The 15,109-nt window shown below is 43.6% G+C and overlaps 1 protein-coding gene across 5 annotated transcripts in view; it reads right to left on the bottom strand.

The window, feature by feature from the left end:
* Positions 1-15,109, bottom strand: part of TMEM94 (transmembrane protein 94) — a 2,019,771-nt gene that overhangs the window by 679,571 nt on the left and 1,325,091 nt on the right. For all 5 annotated transcript variants that reach the window (XM_069654803.1, XM_069654805.1, XM_069654804.1 and 2 more), the window contains one exon: positions 10,857-10,965. In XM_069654803.1, coding sequence (XP_069510904.1) covers positions 10,857-10,965 — 109 coding nt within the window. The remainder of the gene's footprint in view (positions 1-10,856; positions 10,966-15,109) is intronic.

The raw sequence follows: 15,109 nt of genomic DNA on the forward strand, positions 1-15,109 counted from the left end.
GGTGAGAATTACCTCCTCGTGTGACACAGCAGCGCAAAGCTGTGAAGAAGTATCCACACCCATAAAGAAAGCAAGGACTCCTGACATAAAAGGGGTACATTTAAAGATGGATTGTGAAAGTGCTAATATTTCACATAACATTATGAAAGTTGGGTTGGAAGAACGAAAACATAACACTGCAGCCTGTAAACCCTAATTGCAAATTAAACCCCTTTCATTGCCCCCGACTGTTTCGCTATTGAACTTAGCTCTTCTGAATACCAGATCACTGGTTAAGCACACACTGGATGTTCGGGATTACATCCTGGAGCGTGACATTGATATTATGTGTGTGACAGAGACCTGGTTATCAGAGGCAAATGGCCCCATCATTGAGCAAATAACCCCGCCAGGTTACATGTTATTTGGTAAACACCGTAAAGACGGTCTAGGCAGTGGCGTTGCCATTATTTGTAAGGAAGACCTTAAAATGTATGAGACCAAAATTGATTGTGAGGGATGCGATTTATACATACCAAGATCATCTATAATCACAACTGTAGTGCAAACCTGGTAGTCATTTATAGACCGCCAGGTGATCCTAACATTTTTAATGAAGATCTCATTAATGTCCTTAACTCGATGCTGAAGACAAATTCCACCATATTAGCAGGAGACTTGAATCTATGGAGAGGTAATACCAAGGATAAACAAGGCAAGGAATTGGAGAAACTGCTTAACAACAGCAACATTTTTGTGCACAATAACGCCCGAACTCATATCAAAGGGAACATCCTTGACTGGATGGCTAGTTGTAACATTGTTTTAACTGGGTTTACGACCACACCTTGTATATGGTCCGACCATTCGATTATCTCAGGTGAAATACAACTCCCCCTTTTACCCAAGCCACAACACGAACCACTGTGCAAAACTTCAAAGAGGAACTACAAGGCCATCACTACAGATAAACTGTCAGAGTGTATAAATATTCTTATGAAGAAAACAAATGCCGTTGATCATCCTGACATGATGGTAGAACAATACAATACGCACATGACAATCCTGTTGGATAAGTTTTTACCTATAAAATCTGGGTGAACTAGGAAAGCTACCTACCATCAAAAAGGGTTTATGCCAGAGTTGGCTAAACTAAAAGCCAGCAAGAGACACGCTGAGCGTCTCTGGCATGAAGATAAAAGCACTGAAAATAAAGTGGCTTTGAAGCTTTTGGAAAAAGTCTACAAAGATTCAATTACAGAAATTAAATCGAACTACTATAAAGACCAAATAGAAATGGCAGGAAATAAAACTAAGGAACTCTTTTGCCTTTTTAGGTCATGGTAGAAACCCAATGCTTTAAATCACACTATTATCCCTACTCAGGACGATTGCACACAAACCCAAAAGGCTTATTCTGATAAAGTGTTAACTGCCCAAAACAAAATCAGGAACGAATTGGAGAATCTGAAATCAGAGATAGACCCCACCTAAAATGGGTAATGATCCTAATCAGGAGATACCCTCTGTAGATTTTTCTTTTCCTGAGATATCAGTTGCAGAAACTATTAACATTATGAAAGCAATGAACCCCACAAGCTGCCGGGGGATCTTATCCCTTCCAAGATAATTTTAAGTCATCAGGACATTTTTGCACCTTTCTTATGCAGATTTGTGAATGCATCATTCAGTCACTGCACTGTCCCGCATGCTATTAAAGCCGTGGAAGTGACGCCACTATTGAAGAAAACAGGTCTGAAGGCTAAGGATGCTGTAAACTTCTGTCCTATCACAAACACCTTATTATTGTTTAAACTGATTGACAAGGTGGCCACTACCCACTTGCAGCTCTATATGGAAAATTCTGGTTACTGGATGCAAGACAATCTGGTTTCCGTTGCTTTCATGGCACAGAGAGTGCTCTGGTAGATCGCCAGACCCACATGCTGACTAAAGTGGAGAAAAGTAGATCAGGGCTGCTGATATTACTGGACTTGTCAGCAGCCTTTGATCTAACAGACCATGGGATCATACTCAAACGGCTGCAAGACATCAGTGGACTTGCTGATGAAGCAATAAACTGGGTTAAGTCCTTTTTGGAAAACAAAATATCGAGGGTATATTGGAGAGAATTTTCTCTGAGGCGGAGACCATTATCTGGGGCGTTCCCGAGGGGGAGTGTCGATCCCTTATACTGATCAACATTTACATAGTACCTTTATGTAGAGAGTTGGAAAGGCTGGGATTTCTCTTTACAAACTATGCAGACGATTTTCAGTTGTCCCATGAGCTGTCCAGAAATCATCAGGAGGATCACGACAAGCTTAGCGAGATCTAGCAAGTTATAAAAAACTGGATGGCCACCAATTGGTTGTGTCTAAATGCCGCAAAGACGGAGCTAATGATATTTGGGCCAAAGAAGTCAAGAGAGAACTTGACGCCAGTCTTCTCCAGTTTCCTGGTCGAAGGTAGCCAGATAGCGTTAGTCATTAAGGTAAAAACCTTAGGCACATATTTGGAAGCCACCCTGAACTCAGGAGCCCAAGTAGATGCCATTGTAAAGAGCCCCCAATATCATTTAAGAGTGTTAAGACAGGTAGCCTCCTTAATTTCTAAAAACAATCAGGCCAAACTTGTCAGAGCTGTCATCCTTCCACGTGCGGATTATTGCAATGCTCTACTAGGCAGGGCCAGTAAGGAAGATATCTCTAAATTGCTAAAAATCCAAAATGCAGCTGTCCGTATTGTTTACGGCATGAAACGGAACAAACCTACCTCCCTTGCCAGGAGGGAACTGCACTGGCTGCCGATATCAGCTAAGATTTCTTTCAAGTCACTGGCTTCATGCCATAAGTGTATCCATGGATCTGCACCTAGCTACCTCAAAGAAAAAGTCTCTGTATATAAGCCCATGAGAATCCACTACTGCACACCTTCTGAATGTGGATCGGGTCAAGAGGAAGGGGGCACTTTTTTCCAGTTTTGGTGGTATATCCATGCAACGAACAACCACAAGCTCTTAGAGAGGAAAAGAATCATCTGGCCTTCAGAAAGTCCTTAAAAAACAATTCTGTTTACGTAAAGCAGCTGCCTACCAGTCAGTTAGTTCCTTGTCTGCAAGTGAGCGCCTGGACGCCTTAGGGCTTTGGCGCTATATAAATGTTTTAACATAACAAACTTTTGCAAATGAACAATTATCCTAATAATCATATCCCTAAAGAAACGTTTTCATGTTTAAAAAGAAAACACGATAAGAAAAGGAAAGGGAAAAGGAAACCCACAAGGTGCCACACAGTTGTCCCTTGCATCCTCTCTCTTCAAAATCTCATTCATAAATGCCACTGCACCCACTACCACTAACACCTTTTCACCACTTAGAAGAAGGGTCCACCAGTCTTTGGGGGCCAATGATGTAACATCTTTTAGCAGCTGTCTTCTTTGTTTGTCATCCCTGGACAGAACAGTAGCAGATGTTTTAAGGTTTCCTCTAGTCCCTCCTCCAAGCAGAAACGATATTGGTTATCTTTCAGAGCAGTAGTTGGCAACCTCAATTATGTAATTATGTAATTATGTCTTTCGTCAATAACAAGTTCAACCTGATCCTGAAAAATGTATCCCTGTGATATTTACTCAGGAATTTAACAAGATACTTTGGTAGCTCGCCCAGTGCCCTGACCTTGTGATCCAAGTGCTGATACAATTTATAAGTACTTGCTTGATTGAGGGTAGCAATCCAGTCGTACTCTCCCAACTTGGTTATGACCCTGCATGTCCTCTTCGGTAGATCCAATTTCCTTCTGCTTGCACAGATTCGCATCGACCCAGGTCTTCAGTGCCCCTTTGGACACCGTCAGGATTTCCTTATGAATAATCTCTGTAGTTGTTATATTGGAGCCCAAAAGACAGACATTTCCTGAATAGGGCCAATCTTTTCAATTCAACTGTTGCCCTTAATGATAGGAGGCCCATTTCTCTATGTAGAATCTGGATAGGGATGGACATCGGAACTCTCAGAAGTCTATTCCAGAAGATGCCTTCCAACGTTGACCAAATCTTGCTAAGTACCCTCAAGATTGCTTCTGAACCGTATGTCAAGATTGGAACGACTCATCTTGTAGAAGTCCACAACTGGAAGCATTGACAAATTAACACATTTCCTGTTTAAGGTGTTAGCTTGGCTTGCCAATGCTTACGATTTTTGCTGCAGTGAATTTAATGTTGGGGTTTCAATGCAGTTGTTGTTAATCAGTATTCTCAGGTATTTAAATGACGTGACCTGCTCAATTCATATTTGACCCAGACGCCACACAGGTTTTGAATTAAGCTTTTTTGATTTTACCAACACTAGGATCTTGGTCTTTCCGGTGTTTATCTGAAGGTCGTTCGGATGTTGAACGTTGTATATTACAGCCCAGTCCCAAACTGTTCATTAATAGTCTGCTTCTCTTTCTACAGATCCCACCAGCGCAAAGTACCTGGGAAGCCACAGGAGAACAGGATCCACGATGAATAAGGGATGCCTGGATGAATCCTGAGGATGGAAGATGCTCTTCCTCGTCACAGTACCTTAGCTGCCTTAGCTGCCAAAGTGATGGGGTTTCTTCGATTTACTCGATGTAACCCCTTGAGGATGGACCCCATTTGGAAGGGGTCGTTGGGATGTAGGTGTTGAGAAGAAGGGAACCAAGCAGTGTCAGAAAGGCAGCAATGCAGGTCTTTCGCGGTGGTCTCTGATGTCAGGTTGCTATGCCGGCTGTGGATGTCCCACGAAGGTGAAACTTGCTGTGGACCTCAGCAAGACCTAGCTGAAGAAGTTAAGACTCTTGGTGGCTGTGGATGACTTTCAGTGGTGACTGGTGCAGTGGCAGAAGATTGTGTCGGGTTTTGGGGTTTAACGCTTTTCGGATCTTCGGTGCTGCAGCTGGAGCACGGACCTCTGAATGAGATCTGGTGACCGGGACACAATCACATGACTGGACTGTGGACTTTCAAGCCTGGAGCCTCAGGACACATTCTTTGGATCTTGGCGGCAGGAAACCCACCGGCAGACACTACTCTGCAGACAGCGACCCTGGACCTTCTCCGGAAAGGAAAAGTGGATGGATGTCATGGCAGGGATGCCCCTTGAAGGATTCTTCAGCTCAGGGTGTCAGGCAGCACCATGCAGCGGGGGTACCCCCTCTTCCGGGCAATACTCATCAGCTTGGCTTCCAGCGATCACAAACTCACCTCCGGACCCAGGGTGACACAGATGAAATTCTTAGCTTCAAGATGTTCAGGCACTCCTCTTCTGAACCCATGAAAGATCCCTTCTCCGGACGGCAGGCACACATGACTGGCTTCCAGAACATTTCAGGTGAATAGCAGCAGTTGCATGATGGTCCCTCATAGCTACAGAAGGAGGTTGCCTTTCCAGGTCCTCTCTCATTCAGTCCTTGAGCCAGCACAGCAGCCATCGGATTCGACGAAGATTTGCAGCCGCAGACTTATTCCTCCAGCTGGATTCCAGGATGTAAGCCTAAGATGACTTCAGCTTCTGTTTCAGGTTTTTTGTTTCAGCTTCTGACAAGGGGGCGAGTATGAGGCCCCCTGTCATACAAACCACCCCCATTCACACAGGCTGAGTCAGGCTTACCCAGCCAATCACACACAGGTGCATTCATGTAGGCAGCAACAACTCAGGGTCAAAGGCATTCTAGCCAATCATCAGAACCCAGACACGCCCAACATAGGATGTGGATTGGGGACTACTGCCCAGTCTTTCAGTACACTACACTGCATTCATTCAATTTTCAGTCAGGGCTGGCTCAGGCATAGTGTAACACAAACAAAACCAGACACCCACAAAACAGGATGTACATTAACTACTCACTTCAATCATGTAGGCTCCACCCAAAGGGTGTACCCACAAAAGGCTGTCCCTGGGAAGGCTCCAGCCAGTCTAGCAGGAGGCAGCCCAGAGACATACGGTCCTTCCACCTAACATCAATTCAGGGGAAAGGGATAGAGTTGAGGCTTCCCAGGACTTTGAGAAACAAGGGGGAAAGGCAAAGGAAACCAAGACACCACCAGTGGCCATCTTGCCTTTGTGTAGGAATCCATGGATTCCTATGGCAGAGCTGGGTATCCCAAAAATGAAGGATACCCAGAGCCACTGCCAAGTAAGCATATAGCTGCCACTAGCCCATACCACTAGCCCATACCCTGCTCTGTGGGCAACACACATGTGCCTAAAAACATACACTAGTGGTACAATCCAACCTGGACTCCCAAAGGCAGAAAATAAGCACAACACACAGTTTACGAAAATATAGGACAAGTACAAGAAGGCCCTGTCCCTCCAATGCATTTCCAGAATCACACTTACCTGTTTCTTAATTTGCTTGCTTTGCTACATTACAATGTTCTAGTATTGTCTTGTTCAAAAGTAAAGTGGTGGTGCTCGGCAGCCAGATCACACCAAAAGTGAACATGTATATATTAGTAGTGTAATACCAGTAGTTTTGTAATTGCTAAGAGTTGCTCAAGAACCAAATAAGTAAAGTAATTGTATTTTTATACATTCTGCCCAACGTACGGTTTGAAGAGTGGCCTCTGTGTAGCTAACCAAACGCTGCACCACTCCTAACACTCTCCTTAGTCTAAGCCTTACTACTCAGTCACACCTACCTTGATAGAGTTGGGCTAAACATTAGTGTATTTCTTTGCTCCAGAATAGAGTGGCCTCTTGGAATCTGTCCACTGGGCTTATTCTGAAAATCTTAAAAGGAAGTTTGGGGCAATGTACTGTGAAGAATACTACAGATCCCTGACTAAAACTATGACTAAAGTCTCCTCCCAGTTGACCAGGGAAAGGCGGATGCTTCCTGATCTCGACATGGGCCTGGTCTACTGCGGGAGAATTATCTGGCAGGAGATAGCCCAGGGTGGTATGGAGATCCTGTGGGATGGGAGACAGTATTTGTCCTCTGAAAAGAAATGCCTTTCTAGATTATCAAAACAGGTAATGGCATATTGCCATTACAATGTCCCTGACCATCATATAAGATCTGTGACATGGGGTACAAGCTTTGTAAAACCTGAGCAACCCTTGTCAACAGAAAGATCTTTCAGGAAGAAATACCCTCCTTATGCCCCAAGGTATAATGAAAAAGGATCCAGACAAAAAGCCTTCCCCTGTAACAACTAATTCTAACAATCAATCTTTTAATAATTTTAAGAGAAGTAGATCTGCCCTTAAAATTATCTCAATTGTTGAAAAAACAAACTTTGAAGAAGACGCCACATCCCAGAATCCCAGAATTACTGGGACGAGGATGAGGGCTGAAGAGGCAATAAAGCCTAAGAGCCCACACCTGAAGAAACCTGGAAGGCATAAAATGCCCAGTCAGGTGCAGGCAATTCGGAGTGGAAGCAGCTTGAACAGTGCCTGGAATGTGAGCAGTTGCAGGTGAAGGAAGAAGGCAGGAGGCTGGCAAACCAAACAGAAGTGGGAGAACAAGAGGAGCGCCGGAACTTGGAGACAGCAGATTTCACCTGCTTGTTCTGAGAGGGTGCTGTTCCCACAAACTCTGAAGTGCAGAGGCTGCGTAGCGGAAGACGGGCAGGAGAGCTGTCTTTACACATGTGAGCCCGACTGCTGTGGTTGCCAAGCAACAGACGTACAGAAGACTGAGGCAACAAGCAATTGTCAAGCCGTGGGTCTCGGGAGCGAGAGGGGCTTCGAAAACGAGTGGCCGGACCAGAGACACCTTTATAGAAGAAGGTTGTGGGCCCCCAGCGAACAAGAAGCAGTAGAAGTTGTGGCAGAAGTCGGGAAAGCAGTGCGACCCGCAGACAAAGTGTACAAGAAGCCAGTGAGTGAAGCATAGCGTTGTTATACCTTGCACTAGCATTGTTGGCAACAGTATCCAGTTCCCAGTTGACTCGCATACGAAGTTAAGTTAGTAGAAGTTGTTAGTTGAAGCTGAAATATACAGAACAATGGAAATGTAGCACTTGCATATAAAGTAAATGGCACTTTACTTGCGTGAGAAGAAAAGTCGCTTAATCCATTTGTTCCACATTGAAAGACTGTTATTGTTTAAAGGAGTGGTTGTGTGTCCCTAATTAAGGAGAGAGAATGCTGTTAAGACCATTATCAAAATTCTAATCTCGACAAAACAAGTGAAAGAGTGGTGCTGTATGCCTAATTGTGATTCCCAACGGAGGACTGAACTCTATCCTTTACGTTTACATGGGAATACAATTATGTATCAATCTTTATACCTGCACAAAACACAGGGGGTCCTGGGAGTCCCTCTGCCCGACATTAGTCCTGGTTGCGAGAGCCTTACCCAGATTTTTTAGCTCACCATCTTTAACAGAGGAAAAATATTCAAAACATATCAGTCTTTGTCCTGCCCTGGGGCAGTCTAGCACCGAAATGCTAGGCAATTCTCCTCTGAATAAGGGTACCAACAGCAATCCCAGGCACGCCTTTTGGTCTGGTTGGACCGCATCGGTAGGGTGGAGCTGTGCCTCCCTAAGAATAGTGAGCAAGGGGTCCACGTCTGGATTCCCCTAGTAATTTAAGGTGAGACCCAAAGTTACTTAAATTATGCAAAAAGCAAGGGGGGGTTCTGGGAGTCCCTCTGCCGGGCATTAGTCACGGTTACGAGAGCCTTAATCAGATTCTTCAGCTCATTATCGTTCAAAGAGGAGAAATATGCATAACATATCAGTCAATCTTTAAACCTCAAAAACAATATGAAGCAGTGATCGCGTGTGCCAAATTGTGATTTCTAAAGAAAGACTGAATTCTATTCTTTATCCTAACACGGCATACCTTTAATTTATAAGAAGTTAAAGTATATATTTCTGTTGAAGAAGAAAACAAGCATTGCCCAAGCCTAGAGACTCCCCATATAAACAGTGAAATATTTCTGAGAGTTAAGAAGCAATCTAACTGTACTGTGAAGTTGATAACAGTTCCTGAGATACAACCGTGCAAGTATTACCTGAAGCTAACAGAATGGCACCAAGGCTATGGGGTAATTATTTGGGCCGACAACTGGCAAAAAGGTGCAGGTAAAGCTGGGGAAGGAAAATTGGCTGCTTGTAAAGACTATTTTGAAGTTGCCACAACCTATGGTGCCAGAGACTGTGGCAGACCGAAAGAAGTGAGTGCTAAAGGCAAACTCAGGTTGTTATTGTGGCAGACAGACAAGAGAAGCAAAGAGGCTGCCCCTTATGAAGAAAGTTATCTAGAGGTACAACTCATTGAAGCTGCAGTAGTAGTTCCAGGTTCTGAAGCTGTGGTGGTAGATCTGGTTCTCAGTAAATGCAATATTGTAGTAACGTAAACGAAGTGGCGTACTATGAGACAAAGGGTGATTGTTCTCATGATGAATCAAGTAAAAGTGAAGCTGTTGAAGTAGAATCATCCGCACTAAGAAGTCATCCTGACAAATATACCATTGTGAAGTCTAAAATTGTAACCAAGAGAATACTAACTGTTAAATCAAGAACTGTGTATCACTGATAATGGTGGATGTTACATTTCCTTTGAACTGTGGCAAGTCTTCTTGAGGAGGTGACAAAGCATTGTGGTTAGGCATAACCACTGGTGCTTTTTGGTGGAAGTGGAAAGTGAATATTTCACCCAGGGTAAAATATTTGCTCTCATTGGAACTATGGTTACCACACCTTTCTAGTGACTTCGAAACATCAAGAATTGATGCAAGACATTTCTTTCTTTGGTTGAATATTAACAGAACTGACTCCTGGGGAAGAGAACCTTAAAAAGGTTATTCAAAGACTGTGAATGTTGCTCATGTCTTGCGGTATTGCCATATATTTTCTATATGCATTTGTTGCTAGTGTGAGTTATCCTGTATTAGAGTGTTTCCCCTTCATTTTGGTTAGGTAGGGAAATCCTCAACAGTGTAGGTAGAGTGAGGCATTTTGTTGACATTTTCTTTAATAAAATGGCATATGTTGGTAAATCAATAAACAGTTACCCGCCTCGCATTACTGACCCCTCACAGTACCCTGTCGAGTGGTGGACTGATAGAGTACCATAGTTGGCAGCAATTCTTTAATTCTAGTTAGGTGCAGACTGCTATTGCACATTTTCAAGACCACCATTAAGTGAAGAAAAGTTTAACAAGCACGTTTGTAAAGGTTTAGGAATGTGCCTCCACACCACAGCACAGGGCAGAGATAAGCCTTGCAACAGGGGGTGACTTGGCTTCGAATCACAGTGCTGCATCAATTCCGATTTCTGGCAAACACCCAGTCACTGGAAGGTTGCTGCATTAAACTAGAGTTATCTTTGCAGGCCTTGACTCAGGTGTGGATACATGCTTCAACATCAGGTACCATCTATAAACAAGTCATGCCTGGTTGTAGTTACTGCAGCCCTTGCTCCCCGAGGGTGGCAGTAGCCATGATCTTTTATGGCCACATCTATATCACACTCACTCTCACATAGTAACAATGCATGGCTGTTGTAGCAGATACTAGATTTATATAGGGAGTAATGGTATGGAACCTCCAGCGCATAGCAGGTGGTACCCCACTTGAATCGAAAGATGCATCAACCATTGGAACTCAAATAGCCAGATGTGTGATAATACCCTGACAGAGAAACAAGGTACAGAGAAAATTAAAAATACACACCACTTGTATATAGCGGGAAGAGGTCCGCCTCTTCCCACTATATACAACCTCATGTCTGCACACTGCCATGGCCATCACTACCCTGTGAAGTGCACTGGCCTCTCGAGTACACACACCACCCCTAGCACTTTCTGCTGTTACACATGCACCCTCTTCCCAGAGGCCGCTCTTCTGGCTGCCTCTGCATAAGTAGCCCTGTCGCTGTGCTGCCTCACCTGACATCACTCTGCAGATATAGGCAGCTGTTTCGGATACTGGCAGAACTCCCCAAGCAGCAGGTCACCTCGCCGCATTCCTGCATGATCTTCATCATCTCACACATGGCTAAGAGAGAAAACATGGTAAATCAGGAGGCAATAACCAATTCTAATATTATCCAAATAACTGGCACAGTTGAACTTTACCAAACTCCATGATGAAAACACTCAACACAACAGCTCAAATGTCATAAACATGTCTGTACCCCTGAGCCCACAGCATTGCCTATAGAGGACCAAGAGTTCAAGTCAGCATAAATAAGAGTTAGTCTCATAGTACATGCTTGATGGTTTCAAAAGGAAGCAGTCACACACTGCTTGTCCTTTCAAGTATTTGTGCCTACTATACAGAACAGGACACCTGGAAGAGGCCAATCTTAGAATTTCTTCTAAAAAGGTGTTTACATATACAGTATTCAGATTCAAGCTTTGCGATTAGTCTGCCCCCTGCCTCTAGAAAAAGCTCTAAGATTGCCCTAAAAGAATGAAATATATCGGGCTCGGTACAATTGTTTTGTGGTATAGCCTACCTACAATGAATTGAAGGCATTTCTTTTGAAGCATAATACATTGACGATATTGGATTTGGTATTTAGACGGAACAATCACTGTGCATTATAAAGACGTTCGGATAAGTGAAGGAGAAATTTGTTAACACACCAGGCAGAAGCTGACAAAAATGTCATGAAAAGAATGTTGTAGGAAAGAAAACTCATTGTGCTTGACACTTATTTTAATAAGTGTATAAACACAATTATTTTGATAGGACTATGTTTTGCATGGTATGCAGAAGATAGGGTGTAAGAGCTTTTATTTTTCATCTTCCTGGGAAACTCCCTAAATATACTCTTGGTCGAAAATCAGACACTTTTGGTCGAAATCTACATATTACATGTATATTTAAATGTGTATTTGGGGGTAAGGGAGTAGGAAGAGGGGAGTGAGGGCGTGACAGCACTCTACAGGCCGGCATGGGGGAGAACTCTCCCATTAAAACCGTGGTCCAATTCAGGTCTTTCAAAAGCGCACAACCACAGTGCAGACTTAAAACAATAAATTGTTAGTGTGCTACTTTGTGGGGAAAATGCCATGTTCAGGAGGGTTTGAACTTACCCACAGTCACTTTGGCTGCCTAAATGGCAATAGATTTGCCCTACAACACTGGCAGCACAAGCTGAATGACCAAATGATCCCAACCTCAAGAAAGTTGATCTGACTAATGAGCTCCTTCAGTGGGCACATGCTGTGAGGTCCCTTCTATCCCGTCATAGATAGATCATTTACTACCATCACCTGGTAAACGGAAATCCAAGGGTGATCCCTTCAGGAAATTGTCCAGTCTTGGCAAGGTTGGAACACTCCAAGATTTTATTTAACTTTCTAAAATAGCTGCATAATTACTTGTGGAGAGGTTCTGCACCCTTACTGGAGTGTGAGATTGCCATAGTCCATTAGCTTAATCTTTATTCTCACCATCATTCCTCTTGCTGCTACCTATCTACACTTTGCTTTCTCATTTAAAACTATTTCGAGATCAACACCTTGTTAGCTAATAACATCCTACAGGTTTGTCTCTGTCCTTCTCCTGCACAAGCTCTTATTTGAGCTACCTCTCTCCGACCCTTTAAAATCAGTCTTTGTATCCTTGCCTCATACCTCTACAGTATTTAAGAGTACCAAATGGAAAGGAAGATGCTAAGATCATTTCCTTTTCGAGGATTCCAGGACCACTTTTAAAAGCCCTCAACTTTTGACCTTTTTCTGCTCCCATTTTCGGTGGTCAGAGGGACTTTTACTGAAGTCCTTCTGCCACTGTAAACCTTTTTTACTCATTTTGTTTACATGGTCCTGGGTCACCCAAGTCCTGCTCTCGGCCAATTTGTTTGAAAGAATCTTTTTTATTCTAGCACAACATGAGGTAGTATAAAAATGGCCATTCTGCACATGACAGCTTCTATACTGGTTTTTACAGGTTAAGACAAGTATGTCCCTCGGCTGTTGTCATCACATATTGTGGGGATATTCTTGGTTGAGTGGCAGTTCTAAGGGCCATCCAGTTTGGTTGGCCACTTGACCCTTGTGTCTCTAGCTTTTTCTGAGTCTGCTTTGGCCAGCCCCCGTGGGTTGTGGTACTTAACGGTGAACACTGTACCTGATCCTCCCGCCCCCTGTTGCTGGTTTTTCAGAAGAAGTAGGTTTACTTGTCTGCTGGAGGATTTCTCGCCGTTATCTGCCGTTGTCATTTTAGGCCTTCATTTATCCATTCTGGCTGAGTACAGTGGCTTGGGCACATCTCCGGTTTGGGTATTCTGCTGCTGGATGTCGATTCCGGGCCTACTGCATCCTCATGTCGAATCCACTTGTGTCGTGGGATAAGCCTTTCATGCTGGGACCATCTACAGGCTGTTTTACCACCGCTTCCCACTATTTAACCACTAGTGTCTCCCACGTTGGCGCTGGTCACTGCCGTCACATCGAAGGGCATTAGGACACCAATGCCCCGTTTTGTGCTGGAATCATCTTCTGCTGTGCTTTATCTTCTCCTGGGGTTGCTTGTTCTCAAACTGCTCTCCGGAACAATTAATTGGAATCTTCTCTGGTCCTCCCTGGTATGCAGTTGTCTTTGTGTATTATTCAATGGTTGCCATCAACCATCTGAGGCTCTGTATAGGTGCGCCATTGAAGAATGAATGCGGTTACACTTTCTATTCATTTCCTCATTTCAGTACATACCATACATGAGTGTTACCCTGAATCCTACCATTACGTTCAAACCTTACACTGGTCAGATTCAAAACCTTCCCAATTTCAGCTGTCCCTTCTGTGAAATGTAACCCTTCATTGATGCAGGTGAAATAAGGTCTGCCATTGAAGACCTGGTTCTTTACAGATGGGATGGTGGAAGCTGGCTCCCTTGAAAGCAACTTCCCGCTGCCACGTCATACTCAAGGAAATGCAATCACAGCTCCAGTTTCATCACAGTGCACTGGTTACCACTCCATTTTCGTATTACATTTAAAATTTGATCCATTACCTTCAGGGCAATTCTTCTACAAAAGACAGACATTTTGGGAAATCAGGGTTCCAGGATACTCGCTCATGTTACTTTCTGATCCTTTATTTTGAAGCTGCATTATGCCAAATGTAATCTGTCCAAAACAGCTAACCAAACTATAGTCAGAAGCCTTCCTTACTTAAAATTCTTCCTGGCCATCTCAGCTGTTGCCATACCATTGAAATTAATTTCTTTATTTAATTTTGTATTTTATTTATTTATATATGTAGGAACAATGCTCATTTGATCATTAAAGAACATACAATAGATTGCAAATCAAATTTGATGGTAAGCAGTGCGTGTCTTACAATGGGGTGAGTTCAAGTGATATTCTGATCAGATTGTGTGGGGCAGGGAGGGAGTAAATGTAACTGCCACCATGGACGGTACAAGGGTGGATATACATAGATAAAGGGCAACTAACATTAGCCATTTTTAAGTGCAGGTAGGCGGGATAGCCAGGTGTTTTATTTATTTATTCATTTGTTGCATTTATTTCAGCGGACAAAGCCCTGAGGCATCTAGGCGCTAGTTACAGAATGTGTAAGGTACATTGGTGAAGTCCAAGAATACGCATATGGTTGCAGACATAAAATGGTGTGTGCACACAGACTGGCAAAGCCTCACCTCATGTTACAGGGGGCTACATCAGTCAGCATACAAGTCAAACAGGTACGATTACACAGACTGGCAAAGCCACACCTCATGTTACAGGGGGCTACATCAGGCAGCATATGAGTCAAACAGGTACGATTACACAGACTGGCAAAGCCACACCTCATGGAGTGAGAGGCACCATCAATCAGGCTGCCAAACAGTAAGGGATCCGCAGGTGAGTAATAAGCAGTGAGCATGGATGGAAGGTCTCACCCACATGAAGGGTACTCAAAGGCACTATAAAGTACAGCAACGAAAATGGCTGCATAGGTGTGAAAGCACTTAGATTCGATTTAAAAAAAAGGCACTTAAGGCATGCATAACATGATGGTGATGTTGTTGCTTGTAGACAGGTAATTATCGATGGGCAGAGGGGAAAAAGCATGCAGCAGTAAGAGCAGGGTTAGTGTCACAAAATGGAGGATGGAGCATTGTGCCTAAAGGCTGCTTACCAAGGCAAGTGGAAGTTCTATGGATCCATCAGAGTTGAAGGTCCTGG

Source organism: Ambystoma mexicanum, chromosome 3q, assembly GCF_040938575.1.
Source record: "Ambystoma mexicanum isolate Mex_15411 chromosome 3q, UKY_AmexF1_1, whole genome shotgun sequence".
Lineage (NCBI taxonomy): Eukaryota > Metazoa > Chordata > Amphibia > Caudata > Ambystomatidae > Ambystoma > Ambystoma mexicanum.